We start from the raw sequence: 16,889 nt of genomic DNA on the forward strand, positions 1-16,889 counted from the left end.
TCTGGAAAATAGCAATGCTACTGTCACTTATATTAGTTTCTTTTTCGTTAAAAAACAAACAAAAAAAGTTATTTTAATATTTTCATCTCTGGCCTGGCCCTGGCTGGTGTGTCAGTGATACGTCAGCTCTGATTCTCTGCGCTAAAGCTGTGGAGAGTGAGGCAGTGGGGCCTGGAGAGGGGAGGGCCCTGGCTGGTCACTGTCGCTTTCTGATGAAAGCCTCCTTGCTGACCCACCTCCTCACTTCCTCAGCGGGTACTGCAGCCCCATGTTTCTTCCTCCCTCCTTCCCTCTATCCCTGCCTGCCTTCCTTGCAGTGATCAACACTTACTGAGTGCAGACTGTGTGCAGGGACTACGCTAGGATTTGGGTCCTAAAGATTAGTAACGCGCGTCCCTTTCCCTTAAAGGAAGTCAACCTCACGGGCGAGCGTGCGTACCTTTCCGTGGGGTGGGTCCTCAAACATTAAGCCTGCCAGTCTCCAGCAGAGCTGCAGGGGTTTGTTGATGGAAGAGTGAGGACCTGGGCATGGGAGAGAGGACTGCATCCATGAAATACAGCAGGAAGAAAAGGCTGGCTGGTCAAGGTGTGTCGACTTGAGCAGGAACCAGAGGGCAAGGGTAAGGCCATGGGTTTTCTGGTGGCAAACCAGAAACGAGCATTCTGATGTAGCGAAAGCCCAGGAAAGGAACACGGGAATACAGAAGAGATAACAACGAATAAGTCTGGAGAAGTAGAGAGTTTATATAACTTAGTCACGGGGGGAAAGGCTGGGGGGAAGATGGATGGCAGGCTGGCATAGAGGAAACAGCATGGCCTCCGGGACAGACCGAGGTTTCACCTTTGGCTCGTGAATGTACTTGCTAGGTGTCCTTGAGCAGCTTGGAGACTATATTAAAGCACCAAGTTTTCATACAGAAAACGGGCTCATTGTTACAGGTCATTGTAAGGATCACAAATAACGAAGATGATGCGTCTGGTCTGAAACAGGTCCCCATGAGCGGCCGTTACATGCCTACATGTCCATGTCCCTCACTCCCCACACCCCTTCCAAGCCCAGACTCACAATGTATATGCGGTTCCCCTTTCGGAACAAAAGAGGGAACTGGGAGGGAGCTGGTAGATCTCTAAGCCTGAGCCCAGGGGGCATGACCCCGGTGGGCCAGGAGTCTCCCTCTCTGTCCTGACAAGCATCACAGAAGGGCATGCCCAGGGACAAGGGGCCAGGCTGATGGAAGCTTGCAGGAGGAGTCCTGGGCATGAGAACTGAGAAGAGGGAACTGCGGAGTGGCAATGAAGGAGAAGGCGAGGAGAAGGGTCGGGCTGGGGCTGGGCAGCTGGGAGCCGCAGCCAGCCTGGAGCAACGCTCCTGTCCAAACAGTGGGGGTCACTGTCCCATGAGGCTGTACCCAAACAGACAGCTCAGGAATGTGCCTTTTCCTTTTCTCCAGGGAGAGGTGAAGGCACAGGCTCGGGGGCGAGGCAGGTGCAGCCTCCTCCTAGCTGAGCAGAGACAGAGCTTCTTGGAGCCCCGTGTTCCTGTGTGTGTTAGCACCCCTTGCCCCACTGCTCTCGCCAGCTCTGCCCAGTGAGCTTAGAGGCGCTGGGCTCAGGGAAGATTGACACAGAGCTTTCCTTCTGGGTAATTGAGGGATTGCCCAGAGCAGAGTAAGCACGGAAGCTTCTGCAACTTGGGAGGCAAACGCTTAGATTCAGCTTGGTCTGGAGGGAAGGGACTGGACCGATTCTTCTCGACACTCGGAGACCCCCAACTCGTAATCCCAAATCAGTATCTATGCGAGTGGGTCAGTGTGACGGGAGAGACCCCCAGGCCTCAGAACGGAGGTCCCCACCTGGAAGCTGGGTTCCGGCTGGGGAAACTGGCTTGATACAAAGATCTGGGAGTTCCAAGGAGGGGCTGAATTTGGTGCTTGTGTGGTGAGGCCGAGATCCCTGGGGGATCATCGTGGAGCCCACGTGTGGGACACACGACTTTGCTGGGGTCACAAGTCAGGTCAGCGAGGGTGTCCAGGTGCAGTGGCAGATGACCCCTCTAGCACACGTGTGACACTCGCCAAAGAGCACGGAATACCCCCCGCTGTCTCCTCAGGGGGTCTCTGGAAGCCCCCTTGGGATGGGTAGGCCCTGGAGAGCTTGGGGGAACCCAAGGCAGGAGGCCTCAAGAAGGAGACGCCGATGGCATCTTGGTCCAGCTTCCTTGATCATCATGTGGGCGCTCCAGCCATTCACAGGAAAAGGAGGGCCTGCAATCCAAGCTGGTGGTAGGGCTCTTTAGTAAGACAGGCACTAAAGACACTTCGCAGGAGGTTGTGCGGATTAAAGACTGTGAAGAGCGTTCCGTTCTTAGCAGAAGAACTAGCTCCTAGTAATTGCTCTGTGGGTGGTGACTGTCCTTATATCATTACTAGTACTGGTCCTGTCACTGGCCTTAGGCCATGGGCCGCCGGGAGAGCACCCAGGGGCAGTGGGCCTCTGAGCGAGTGGTCATGATATTCAAGAAACAGAAGCCTGTACCCTGAAGTCCTTACAGCTGTGTGAACTCCAGGCTTCAGTTTCAGTAGCTATCAAAACAGGGCTAATGATGAGAGGCACACTGACATGAAAGCTAATGCAAGTTTAGCTCCAAGGCCCCTTCCACGGGTGCCCAGCACTAGAAGGATGTACAGAGAATAGAGGTGGACCTGCTTTCAAAATGTCTGGAACATTTTTTCAATCTTAGAGCTTATCGATGAAAGGAACTTGATAGACGCTTTCCCAAATTTGACCGTAATCTTAAAATTCACATGAAATGACCAACAGTGAGTTGTGGAACTGAAAGAAAAATGTTTAAGTTTCTAACCAAAATAGAAAGTAAGTGTATATCAAACTTGCTAGAGGAAAAGACTGGATTCCTTTCTCTTCTCCTTATTGGAAATATTGGTATGAAAAGGCAATTAAAGAACCTGCAGCCAATGGTGTGGAGGGAGCAGTATTATTATAAGGGTGAGCGAGTTGGTTAGTTAATAAAAAATGAAGTTATTTGTTACAGCTTTTGTGGTGTTTGGGGTTTTTTTTAAGATTTTTTTTTTAAAGATTCTTTGATGTGGACCTTTTTAAAGTCTTTATTGAATTTGTTACAATGTTGCTTCTGTTTTATGTTTTGGTTTTCTGGCCACGAGGCATGTGGGATCTTAGCTCCCGACCGGGGATCCAACCCGTACCCCCTGCACTGGAAGGCGAAGTCTCAACCACTGGGCTCCCAGGGAAGTCCCTTTTGTGGTGTTTCTCGTGTTAGCCTAAAATGTATAATTTTTTAATGATTTCTCTCTTCATGCTAAATAAATAGTCACCTTTGTACCTAAGTTTCTTTCATAATCTGGGGTACTTTTTTCTTAAAGAGGGTCCCTAAAATTGTAGACGCTTATGGTCCCACAAAGCCAGGATCTGCCCATGTTAATAACACCACCTGCTTTTGACATAATGATATGGAAAAGTACTGCACGTATGTGGCCCAGCTACGTGGAGAGGAGCTTCCAAGGGGTTTCTGAAAAGAGGCAGGGGCCACTGAGAAGACAGATAAAACGGAAAAACTCAGCCCCGTGAAAAGACAGTGGGCCATTAATGGAAGCAAGAAGAAAAGAATCAGAAGAGGCAGGTGGAGGAAAGCCTGGGGTTGACAGCTGAGAAAACCAAGTTTGAAGTTGATAAGGGAGACACCCAGCAAAGTTCTTGAGAGCGTAGCAGGAAGGTGGCCCGGGGGACAGGGCTGACAAGGCCTATTTCAGGGGCCTCACCTGTTCCCCAACACGCAGCCTCACTCAGACCAGGCAGATGTGGTTCTTGATAGAAGATGACACATACTCTCTGAGGAACCTGAGACAGGCCAACCAGCGTCCACTGTGCTGGGGGAAAACGAAGAGCAGGTTATGATGTGGGATCCATGTCAAAAGTCTGCCTCTTTCCCTTACGGCCTGTGGCTTCATCCCCCTAATTGAGGAAGACATCCTGGCTGGGAAGCCTCGGGCCTCCGTGAGGAAGGGAGAGAAAGAAGCTTCATGAAACATGAAGGTTCCTGAACTCGTATGCGGAGCTGTCTTTTGGAATTCCCATCTGGCTTTCGCCTTGCACTTCCTTTCTGCAGATAAAACTGCAGGAGCCCCGGGGAGGCCGGAAGGGTCGGTGGGATCCACTGTGTCTGGGTGAGAGTCCTGGGCAGAACGTCTTCTCGGCTGGTCCTGAAGGGAGGTGGCTTTGCGGGCACTGCCATCTGCTGCTGTGCAGGGGACAGGGCAGAGGAGGGAGGGGAGTAGGAGGGGAGCCAGATGTGCAAACAGGGCTGCGTGTGTAAGAAACATCTGCTTTGTTTTCCAGAACGCGTGGCTCAGCCTTGAAGGGTGGGCTCTGCTCTCTGGCGCCCTCTGCTGTGGCGGAGCAGAGCGGATACCCCCGTGGGTCGGGGCAGGAGTGGAAATGTGGACACCGCTTACCTGGGCTGAAGGGGTTTAGGAGATCCGAGACACGGTTGCCCAGGGCCAACCGTGCAAAAGGTGAGTAGAATGGATCCGTGGAAGGTAAGCTCAGTCATCCACACTGAGCCATACCCTTCATTTGTGCCGTGCTGTTGGGAGCTGCAGAACTGTACTTGTCAGGGGAGGAATGGACGAGTCCAACCTCAGTTACTAGCAAAAAATGTATCCCAGAAAACCCAGTCCAACCTCATTTACCAGCAAGAAATTAATCTCAGAAAACACACACTACAGGAAAAGGTACAGCCTTCAGCAGCACAGGAAATTCAAGAGAGTAAGGTTACAGGGGGCTGGTGGGAGCCTTCACCTCTCTTCCAGATTATCCGTGACAGATTCATATAAGAGTTTAGAAGCTGCTGGATTCAAACACCGTAGATTATAAATGGATGGAGGGGTGGGGGGAGAGTGACGTATTATTCGGGAAGAGCATGTTCCTAAAGTATAAAGGATTTGGACAAGGAGGGAAAATGTTGAGAAAAGATGGTGGGCGTGAAAATCAAAAACTGGAAAACCCACCTAAAACTTCAGCATGTCCTTAAAGTAACCAACACCTCCTCTGGGGTGTGGCCTTCCTGGCAGCTTCCACTGTGACCAAGTTGTACGCTAGTCAGACTGACCTGCAGGGAACTGGGGCCAGGTCCCCAGGGAAGGGCCAGTGCACTGGTTCTTGTCAGCAGGTGGGTGGAGGTGTGTGAAAGGCAATGATAAATGACGTCTGGCCTTTGCTTCCAACTAGAAAATCTCCCCGCAGAGCTCGGGAGGCCGCTACCGATCAATGACGTTAGCTTTGCAAGAGGTGATCTCCGAACCATCCTGGGTTTGTCATTAATTCATGTACAAAATGGCAAACCCCTCCTCCCATGCCCTCACATTTCCTGTCTCCCTTATCCTGTTTTATATTTCTTATGATCGCCTGAAATGCTGTGCATTCATCCGCTCACTGTCTGAGGTAACCGTCCCCAGAACATAACTCGGCGCAGTGGGATTCTGTCTTTTGTCCTCTGCTGTATCTCTGGTCTGAGGACAATGACTGGCACCCAGTAGGGCCTCCAAAAATATCAGTAGGAAGCAGGAGAGAGAGAACCGAAGACAAGGAGATGCATCTTTATAAAGAATGTTTCCATTTATTATTTTAAACCTGAACCTGCATAAAATGATGGCTAGCTGCATTCAGCTCAAAGCATCCCCATGACATGAACGGGAGACAAGCCCAGGTCTGGACCTTTGCTCACCATTAGGTCCAGAGGCCACAGCAATCAGCCACGGAACTTAATTTGCATCCACTGAGGCTGTGACAGTGATGCAGAGGGTTTTCTCAGGGTGATGGTAGGAAGTGGGGGTGGTGATCACTTATGATGGGGCTGAAACAGGGCCCGGACTGTGCTTCTCATGGCCCGCGGCCACCGAAATTCGGGGATGGTATCCGAGGGGGCACAGGGCAGGGCTCGCGGTGCCTGGGACTCTGGGCTGGAGAGACCCAATTCTTTCACCAATGGATGCAAAAGGGGGTACCAATCGCCCAAAGGATACAGCTCAAAAGAGGACCTAAAAGAAACCCAAGCTTGAAGTTTCTGAGAAGCAGCGTCATTCTCTTCCCTCCCGCGCCCATCCTCTGCCTCCTGTCTCTAACCTCTGTCCACACGCACACACACACACACACACACACGCACACACACGCCCTTTTCAAGAGCCCCTCAGGCCAGATCCTGCGGAAGGACGGACACCGCACCCATGCGGGTGCGCAGCCCCGGGCTGGTCTCAGCTGCTCACACACTGGTGTGCTGGGACCCCGGGGATGAGCTGCTGCCCGGCTGGCTCCGGCCCGAGGGCACCGGGCTGGCTGCCGGGCTGCCCCCACTGCGACGGCCGGCGCCCTGGCTCCTCCAGGCAGGCTCCTCCGTCGGCCTGAGCGTCTCCTGCTCCTCTTTCAGGAAGAAGTCCACAAACAGGCTCTTCTCCCTCTTGATCTGGTCACTGATGTCGGTGGGGATGTCAGGGATCACCCAATCCACAAGGACGCTCAGGAACATCACCAGGTTCTTGGAGAGCCGGAAGGGGGTGGTGAGAGGAGAGGCTGGGCGGGAGGGCTCCACCGCCCCGGGGAAGGCGGGCTGGGCAGCGGTGAGGGCACAGACCCCAGACCCGGGGAGGGGGAGCAGGGGGCCTCTGGGCTCCTCTGGCTCCTCGGCCGACTCAGCCAACGAGCTTCACTGTCCCTTGGGGTCCCCGGGTGAAAGTGGAGTAGGGACAGCACCCATCTCCCAGAGCGCCCCTCCCATGCACGGCCAGACAGTGTGAACTGGCTTCTTCCCCTCCGCCCCCCTGCCCCCACGTGTCCTGTTCTTGCCTCCAGGATCCGGGCTCCAGAGCCCAACGGCCCCTGCAGGGCTCTCCCTGAACCAACCGCCCCTCTCTTCTTCCCGCTGTCCCTCCGTCCCCATACCGGAGGTGGACCCTTGGTTTCTTCACTGACTTCCGACCTCAGCCAACCCCACGTGCTGGTCTCACGGCCTGCCTGGGCCCTGCCTCAGAGGGCCTGCATCGGTTCTGAGGTTTTGTGCACATCCGTAAGTGCCTTCCTTCCCCCCAGTAAGCCACCTCCCCTCCCGTAGTGTAGGATAAGACCCTCCCTTCCTGGGAGCGTTTTCTATTTAAGTGGGTGAATACGTCCTGCAGTGCCAGCACCGCCCGCTAAAGGGCAGCTCCCCGTATGCTCTGGCTCCCAGGCCTGCCGCGGGCTGCCCCTCACCCTCCAGCTGTAGTTTCCTCTGCCTGCCCATCTTATGCTCGCACGCCCCCTCTCCTTAGACCTGGAGGACAGTGACAGCCCAAGAGATATCGGAGCCCTGCCATCTGTCTTCCACGCTCTGAACCCACCCCCAGCTCGACCTTGAACCCTGCGTGTTCCCAGGGCCCAGGGAAGACTTGGGAACCAAGGGCTGCTCCCAGAGGCTGCCATAAGTGATCTGGAGCCGCTTGGTCAAGTCAGATGCTGGCCTTTTAAACCGAGTCCCGAGGTGAGGCTCTGCTCTCCCACGCGGTTGCCCACTTCCTGGTCTTAGGTGTACATGGGACTCAGTCTCCACCCTGCACCTTACTCCACATCTGTCCTGTAACCTTACTCTGCTTTATCCTCCTTCTGCAAATCCATCCGTTAATGAAAGCCCTCACCCAGGGAAGGGTCTCAGGGCTGCCCGCCGCACACAAAGGCCCCCGAGTCACAGAGCGCCCTGAAAACCCGGAGACGGGGCCACCTGTACCCCTGCAGCCCGGATCCTGACCTGCTGTGCCTTATCTGAACAACTCACCTGGAAGATTATGACAAAAGCCAGACGGGCAGACAGAACGGACCAGTACTGCTTGGAAAACTCATAGGGGTTTGGGGCCCAGGGCGGCTCCCGGTAATCCTTAAACCTGTGCAGAGAGAAAGGCCATGTGAAGACTGGGAGGAAATGCAGGGAAGGAGCTACTTCTCTGGTGCAGCCTCAAAGGTCAAGGCAGAAGGCAAAGCCCTGACTCTCAGACTCGGGGGCGTAGGAGGCAGAGGTGAGGAGTCCACGGCCCAGCCAACAATGTCCAAAAAAGGGCCAGAGTCCAAAAAAGCCAACATCAGCCTAGAAGTGGCTTTCTTACTCTCTCCAACATCCCCAGAAGCTTCCTCTGGATTCTCCTTCCAGAGGAGCCCAGGAATCACAAGAGGAACCCAGGACTATGAGGCCATCCTGGCTCCACTAGCCTGTGGGCTCTGAGGGGGTGGGGAGACCCCCGGACACCACGTACATTGCTCCGCAGCCCGGGGCTCAGTGAAAACGCAGGTGCCAGCAGACGGTCAAGGGTGTCCTCCCCAGCCGGTTGCCTAGGAGAGGGGCCAGCCTCGCCTGATGGCTGATTCAGAGCAAGCTGAAGGCCGAGTGAATTCTGGGAGGAGGGCAGTGGTTCAGAGTCTCGGTTGGGCAATATCCCCTTTCACTAACCATCTTTATCACCTGCCCACGTGGTTTAAGAAATAAAATGTCAGTGCCTGACGTAAGCTCAGACGGTGGTGACGTCTAGGGCTCGTCCGAGCTGTTGCCTTTTCCCCCCATCTTGGGATGACTCATGTTAAAAACGGCTTATTTTCTCAGACTCCCTTTTTTTCTAAGCCTGGAAAAATAACAAGAGTTGGTACAGAAGAATTATGCCCCTTCACGGAACAGTTTTCTCCATGGAATTCAACAAATCTTCGAGGCTCAGTAAAAGCAAAACAAGCCCTGGGCTGAAGCAGAGGTGGGGTGGCACCAGGCCACCAGGCGGGGCGCACGGCTGCCGAGGAAGGCGGGGAGGGAGCTCTGTCCCAGGAGGGGCCCAGGGGAGAACAAGCATAGACTGAACGTGCAGCGTGCGTCCATCCCCAAGCAAGGGGCTTTTCTGGAGGTATCCTCATTTCACAACAAGATCCTCAGGAAGGCATGGATATCCCTGAATAACCCAGGAGGAAACCGAGGCTCAGAGAAGTTCAATGATTGGCCAGCAAGGGGTGGAGTCAAGGTGAGAATCCAAGTCTGCCTGAATCTGGGCTTTTCTCCTATTGTCGAAAAGCTCCTGACTACTAGCTGCTGTTTGGGGAAGGGGGTTCAGCAGTGGGGGCTCTCTGCACCTTCCCCTGTGCCGAATGAACCCGCTGCTCTACCACATAGAAGCACAGTGGCTTCCGATGGCCCAAGAAGACATAAAGGGGAGAAGAGAAAAAAAACACAGGAAGATGAAGAGATGCAGGGCAAAAGGCAGAAGAAATCACAGTGGGGAGAGCCAGCCGCAGAAAGAGGCAGGCGGAGAGGTGGGTGCTGAGCGCTGGACTAGGGCTGGGCAAGAGGCCAGGAGCTGTCCCCTCCTCACCCGGTCCCTCTCTTCCAACAGCTGATCGCAGCTGCTGCAGGCCTGGTTTGTCATCCGGATGAAATGCAAAGCTAACTACAACCCAGCTGAACACCGTGGGGCTTATCCTCGCCATCCCCGGCTGAGGACAGAAACACAGTCAGCTCCAGACCACGCCCGATCATGGGAAGGAGGGAGGGTGTGGCCAAGGGAATAAGGACATTTGGTTGGGAAAAGTACTCAGGCTCACCCACCCTCCTGCTGTCCCCCCAAAACCCCACGGCAGAAGGGAATTTATCTTGCTTTTCTCAAGACCTCTGGAGGAGGGGTGATACACACACACCCCTACTTTTCATGGTGAGGAAATCCCTCCCCAGGTCTAGCCCAATCCCTGCTGCTGCAATCAGAGTCCATCTCCCTTGTTTTCTAGCTCCATCAATGAAGGAACAGCTGCTCACTGACCTCAGTATGACAGCCATTGCTCAGCTCTCTTTTTTTTTTTCCAGTCTGCAAAGAATCCATAAATAATCTAATTCTGGTCCCACTTCTGCTACTAACTCACTACAGCTTTTGGAAACGTCACTCTGCCCTCCCCGAGTGTCCACAACATGTTTTGAATCTGGCAGGCACACCCATCTAATCAAGGATCTGGGGAGAGATTAACACACAGATATGTCCAGAAAGCTCAGCTTGCAATCCGTCTGTGCCAATGGCCTAAGGGTGCTTTGTCAGTAACTACAGGGCAAGCTATGCCCAGAAAACAGCAACACGCAATTTAACGAATTATACATCTGTTCACATTTCTCTTTTCAAAGCTCACTTTTTTAAAAAACTGTGACCTGGAGTAAGCAATGCATTTTACATTAGTGCACACGTACGTATATATCACAGAAATAAAAATCACACACACACACAAAACATACTCATCCTTGCTGTGCGCTGTGCACGGATAGTTTCTTGTTCTCTGCTATCCTCTACTCTCCTAGTCTTTAAAATGCTGGTCATGACCCACTGAAGTGGTTTCCTAACTCACTGATGAATTCATAGTTTGAGAAACACTGATTCCAGTAAGCCTCTGCCACCAGGTAAATGATGGCTTATTTATGTTCCAATATAAGCTCTGATTTCAGAATTTAAAAAAAAAATTCATCCTAAGAAGTCAAGCGTATCAAATGTTTCTGAGTAATCAGAAGACACTCATTAAACAAAGAGATCATTAGTTTTAAGACTAGAAATGTCCAGAAAAGACAGGGTGGCTAGTGGACTTAATTGTGGCCAGCCTGGTGACAGCTGTCTGTCTATTTCGCTTCCAAGCCTAGAGCAGAGAACAGCATTGGCAAAAGCGTGGGCTTTGGAGTCAGCAGGTGAAGGCCTGATCCCACCCCCACTATTTCAGTTCTCCATCCTCTAGACAGTTACCCAAAGATCTGATGGCCAGGATCCTCGTCCATGAAATGTGGACTTTGCATCTCACAAAGCTGGAAAGACCACTCAGCATACTACCAGACATATCAGAGGACTCAATAAATGTTCTTCCTCCTTTAACCGAAGGTGACTTAAGAAATACGCGTCTTCTGTTAAAAGAAGATGGAGCATACACATCCCTGCTCCCAGGGAGCATCCCTGTTCCCCTGGCTTTCCAGGAGGATTTCTGAGCACTCAAGCTCGGACGCTCCGAATTTCCCATGATGCTGAGATGAATAAAGAAGAGAAAGCCAATGCCCAACTGCAGGGGGCTTCTCTCAGGCTCCGGGTCCAGGTAAATGGCACAAAGCAGGGAAGCCTCAGGCTGATGGGAAGGAGAACTTCTGCTCCATTCCCATTAGCTCCAATGCTTTCCAAAGCATACCCTTTCCCCCGGTTTTGAGAGCTCTGGCTCTCCCAAAGTCCCACTGCGTGGTCAAGCACTGGGCGAACCCCACATCTGGTCACTTCCTGCATCTGCTGGCTGGGATTGAAGCTCAGGGATATAATTTTAGGCATGGTTCCCAGATCTCACCCTCATCCCTCAGTCTTCCTTTATTTTCTTTGAGCCTTAACATTGAGTTTGAGAGTTCCCTGTAGCCTTGTAATAAGGAGAGTCTTTCAATAAAGAAACGACTAGCGGGTCTAAAAAGCATGTCTGCACTGGAGTGGCTGGGCCACTTACTAATTGTAGGAAGCCGAGAAAGTTATTCCACATCCCTGCACCTCAGCGTTCTAATTCACACGGAGGCAACAAAACGTGCATCTCTGTGCCGAGTGTACGGTAGGTGCACGTGCGAGAGCCCTCTCAGCCCACCATGAGCAAACGAGCACACGCGCGTGTGTGTACGTGTGTGTGCGCTGAATGTTAAAGGGAAACACAGTGAGCAGTAAAGAAGACGGCACACGTGAGTGTAATTTCTGGTGGCAGAAATGGACACCATGGTTTCTTCTGGGAGAGAATGACTGGGCTAGGGGCTGAGAAGAGGGGCTTTTCCTTTTATACGTATATACACACACATATACATTATATGGAATTACTTTTATAATAAAAAGTTCATCATCAAAGAAGGATGCAATTAATGGTACCATTCGGCTGACTCCAATATATCTTTATACTAAGCTTCCAGGAGCACAGGTATAGTATTCAGTCAGGCAGACTCACATACGATAAGTGAAAGTGGTACAAAAATCAACATCTTCTCAGCTTTAAAACTGCATTCGTATTTTCCCTAGATTGTTCTAACCCTATGAAATAGTCACATTGAGCTGAATTTATACACTACCTAAAGAAACAAGGTTCCTATTAACTCAAAATATATGTCATTATTATAAAACGAGTCTGTGAGACATCTTAAAGGTTCTATAAATTCATTTTTATGTTAATCCATGGAACAATGTCTGAGAAAGAGTCATATAAATGCGTCGCCGTGGCTACCGCTGGGAAGATGCCTAGGGCTGGGCAGGGCCGAGTGGAGGTGGGACAGAGCTGGAGAGGTTGCCTGTAATGTTTTGAATTTTTGCAGGAATAAAGTAATGTATTACATGTGTCATCCACGATTATATTTTTACACTAAGTATAAAAGAAGCTTTGGAGATTACTTATTCCAAGTCCCCACTTTTACAGATGGGGAAACTGAGGTGCACAGTGGGAAGAGAGACTCCTGGCTCAGACATCCCTTCCCATCCTCACTTGCAGGGGTGACCAGTGACAGTGAAACTGGCCACAATTCATCACAGAACAGAATCACTGCGGGCAGGAAGGGTGCCAACGTAACAAACTGAGGGGTTGGTCACTGACATTCAGAAATGGCTTTTTTTAAAAAAATGATGTTTTAGTTATAAATGCATGTTTTAGTTATAAATCAATTAGTAAATGCATTTCTCAACTCAAAACAGTGGTATGTAAAAAACAAAATTTAATACACCCATTGGAAAGTAATGTCACATTAGTGCTGAACACAACGGCATACGATATTTCTGTACCATCTGAGCTGCTTAAAAGCGTCTTCTGTAATTGACTTTGAACAAGGGAAAACAGCACAGGCCATTACGGACTAATCAGGCCTGGGGTGATGCAGTGTTGATAAAGGTGAGGAAAGGCACCACCACAGAAAGCTGGCTCTCCCTCTGGTCTCGGCCAGAAACAGATGAGAGGCAGGCAAACCCTGGAAGGGAACTCCCGGGACCCTGGGATAGGGAAGAACTTGGGTCCTGCAGAAAAACCTGCGGGAGCCATCCAAGGATGCTGTTTCAGGACGCTCAGCATCTCTAAACAGACCCAGTGGGTTGCCCAAGCCCAGGTGGGCTCCTTGAGCTCTCAGACCCGGGTCCCTGGCCAGGTTCTGCCCTACTGACCTCTCTGCTCCACTCCGCTGAGCCAGGAGCTCGAGTCACCATGCAGCCTGTAGGATACAGTGGTCCCTTGACCCTGTCAAATGACCACTAATCAAGCCTGCAGACTGACGTCACGGGGCTGTTCATGGAGCAGCCCGGCCGGGGCAGTCAGATGGCTAAGGCAGACGTTGCTCCAAAAATGCTGGGAATGCATCTCAAATGGGCAGCCGGAGACTTGTCCTAAATTTTATTGCTATTTTTAAGATACCTCTATCCCTGGCGAGGCCGGACTGGAGCCGGAGACCTCAGTTTTATTTGACCACATTTATCTCCGGGGGTCACGGAGAGCTAAGAATAAGAAGGGTCATCGAGTTCCCAACGCTATTTGCCAGGAAACAAGGACAAACTTTGCATTTCCCATCACGGGAGCGGTTCTAGACGTGGGCTTCGGGGCTAGTTCTAGCGTTGTCTGTGTTTCTCAGAATCAATCTCTCTCTCCCCCCAGCCCCCTCCATCCCCCACCCCCTTCACTTCTATTTCTGACAGCTGCTGACGAATCCTGGCTTACAAAGACATCCGTAGTTTATGCCCCCACTTCATCAACCTCCAGAGACTACGGCGAGCCAGACAGGTCCACACGGCATGCGGTGAGGAGAACCTACCTGGGGTAGGTAGAGATTTTCATCAGCAATCCTCATCCACCTAGGATAGGTAGCCCCCAAGGTATACCCACTTGAGACGGCATATCTAGATGATTCGAGGACCCCGCTCCCCAGACATCTGCTTACATTTCAAACTAGGGCAGCTTTTTTTTTTTTTAGATGTTGGGGGTAGGAGTTTATTAATTAATTAATTTATTTTTGCTGTGTTGGGTCTTTGTTTCTGTGCGAGGGCTTTCTCTAGTTGCGGTGAGCGGGGCCCACTCTTCATCGCGGTGCGCGGGCCTCTCACTGTCGCGACCTCTCCCGTTGCGGAGCACAGGCTCCGGACGCGCAGGCTCAGTAGTTGTGGCTCACGGGCCCAGTTGCTCCGCGGCATGTGGGATCCTCCCAGACCAGGGCTCGAACCCGTGTCCCCTGCACCGGCAGGCAGATTCTCAACCACTGCGCCACCAGGGAAGCCCGGGCAGCTCTTTATTTTCAATGTAACCCACTGGTCTCCACAGCGAAGTCAGAGATGATACCAGTGAGAAGTCCCTTCCATCCCCCACCACGGCTCCCAGTGCCCTAAGGTGAGTCCACACCCCCCCACCCCCATGACCAACATGCTCTTCCTGGTCTGGCTTCTGTGTTTCTCCCCGCCTCACCTCTCTTAGCTCACGCCTCTCGTTCCAGCTCTGACCACTGAGCATGACCTAGCCCCTCTACCTGGGACACCCTGTTCTCCCTGGACCTCTGTCACCACCTGACAGCCCCCTCCCACCCAGGCCGGCTTGGTCCCGTGAGTGAGCAGTTTCAACAGGTTCTCCTTCTGGCCACTCTGGCACTGGACACTTAGGTCTGGGTCAGGTGCGTGGCCTCCTCCTTCAAGGCTCGGAGAGCTCCCTGCAGTTGCCCGACTGCACGTACGGAAGCTCTGTTCTCATCGCTGTGCGCATGCTCGTCTCGCCTGTCCAGCTAGACTCCTCGCGGGAGGCACTGCGTCTTGTTCCCTCTTATATAACCGATGCCAAGCCTATAGTAACGCCTCAAAAATAGATGCACAATGAACCTACAATCCCCACTGGTACGGAGTAAAGAAACAACGGTGGACATGCCAGAAATGCTTTTGGTTTGATTCCTGAATGATCTATTTTCTGCAGTACATTTTTCTTGACAGAAATACAGCATGCATTTCCTGCACACGCACCCAGTGTTAATTCCGCCACTTAGCAGGCCACAGATGAGCCATGATCCCATCTACTTCCCTGGAAACAATGGAGGGAAGAGTTATCAGGGCTTTACATCTGGCTGGAAAGTCCAGTGACTCTGACGGTAGATACAGCAAAGCTCGATGTGACCCACGTGTGCTAATAACACCTGGTCTCCTGGGCACCCGTTGTTTTGGTTGAGATGCATCCGTTCATCTTGACTTCAGATCTCAGAGGAGGAGGGAACTACCCACTAGTCTGAGATCACGTGCTTCAGATGGAGATAATTTCACTTCCTACCTCTAACCCCACGGCCCCAAAGACCATGGAAAGCGTCGCATTCTTCTGGCCACAGCGATCGGCTCTGGGTAGGAAGTGCGTACTAATCCCAGCCAACAAGCGGCAGCAGGACTTTTGTTGAGATTGTTGGGAAAGAAGTATAGGCTTTTGTTCCCGCTGGACTCGGACACAGTATGATATTGGCCTGGAGCTGCTGGCAGTCATCCAGTGTTTGAAACTACAGTCATCACTGACTACAGTAGGGTTGGAAGATGGAGAAAGATTTGGTTTGGGCAGATTGAATCAAATCTACCCAACTAGAACTACCCTCGACTCAACAGAGAGGCATTAAAGTCCCCTTGTGTTTAAGCCAGGGTAAGCCACTGATATATCTGGAAAGCACATTCATAGTGTCACGGGAAGATGTGACGGTCAAGGACAAGGTCAGAGTCCCTTGGTGCTCTGGTGAGACTTGTGCTTCTAGACCAACTAAAGGAACAGCGTTAGCCTTGCTTCCCCACGTGACAAGTCACACTCGTGCTGCAATCCCCCGAGCGTGGGCATCGAAGCTTGTGTTCCTGGAGAGACGTGAGTCTTGCTTCCGGGTCTGTTGCTAGAAACCTCTGTGATCTTGGAAAACTCTTCAACTTTCTAAGCCTCGGTTTCTTTTTATGTAGAATGAGAGTTTCAACAAGATGATTTCTGTACCTTCCAGTTACAAAAATGATTTTGTCCTCACTTTTCAGTGCCCGTTCGTTTAATGTGAAGGTGCTGACTCACTTCACCTACCCTGCTGGAGCAAATCTAAATGCTACCAGAAAAGGCCACCAGCTGGTCCAGACCCCACTGTACAGCGGATCTGCAGACCCAAATCCAGCACCATGGACAGACAGCCTGGCCCGCCAGCAGTGGCCCCTGGGCAACGCAGGGTAGTAGCCAAATCTGCCTACTCGAGTGACGACTTGTTATAGTCCCAGATGCGAAAATGCTAGAAACATCTAGGCTACGTGAATCAGTATCTGTGAATAAATGGACTTCTCTATTCTTAGATCTGGTCCCTGACTTTGAGCCTTTCTGGTTGGCTAGTGTGAAGCCCTAAAGTTATTGCTCCTGGGACCAGAATACCCTTCCATTTAAATCACATATTGGGAAGGTTGTTTAACTCAGTCCTCTGGGTTGGGAAGACCAATTTGTTTTCTCCCTTTTGTGGTTCAGACTGAGTCTGAAAGAACTTATTCCCCTCTGCTCTTTTTCTCTTTCTTTGTCCTTCTCTGGTAAGTAGTGGAGAGTTTTCTGTTTCTCGGCTTCAATGATCCCTGTGCTGACAAATTACCATCATGACTCTAAGTTGGTCCTCTCAGGAGTTCCAGCTATTCCCTCTAGGTGTTAGATGGAAACTGCCCCTTAGATTTCCGACCATCATTTTAAATGCAACATGATCGGAATCAAATTCATCTAATTTATGATAAATTAGATTCTCTTGGCATCTTCCCCATCCCTGTCAATGGACCCACAATTTCCCAGTCCTCTGGCTTCAGCCCAGACTTTGGAGTTATCCTTGATTCACGCTCTCTCCAGTG

At 51.5% G+C, this 16,889-nt stretch overlaps 1 protein-coding gene across 3 annotated transcripts in view; it reads right to left on the reverse strand.

The window, feature by feature from the left end:
* Positions 1-5,624: 5,624 nt before the first annotated feature.
* The window catches only part of ANO2 (anoctamin 2), a 334,282-nt gene continuing 323,017 nt past the window's right edge, over positions 5,625-16,889 (reverse strand). For all 3 annotated transcript variants that reach the window (XM_033404279.2, XM_033404277.1, XM_033404276.1), the window contains 2 exons: positions 7,835-7,940; positions 5,625-6,565 (listed from right to left, as the gene is read on the reverse strand). In XM_033404279.2, coding sequence (XP_033260170.1) covers positions 6,293-6,565; positions 7,835-7,940 — 379 coding nt within the window. In that variant the 3' untranslated portion in view covers positions 5,625-6,292. The remainder of the gene's footprint in view (positions 6,566-7,834; positions 7,941-16,889) is intronic.

Source organism: Orcinus orca, chromosome 11 (assembly GCF_937001465.1).
Source record: "Orcinus orca chromosome 11, mOrcOrc1.1, whole genome shotgun sequence".
NCBI classification, from domain to species: domain Eukaryota; kingdom Metazoa; phylum Chordata; class Mammalia; order Artiodactyla; family Delphinidae; genus Orcinus; species Orcinus orca.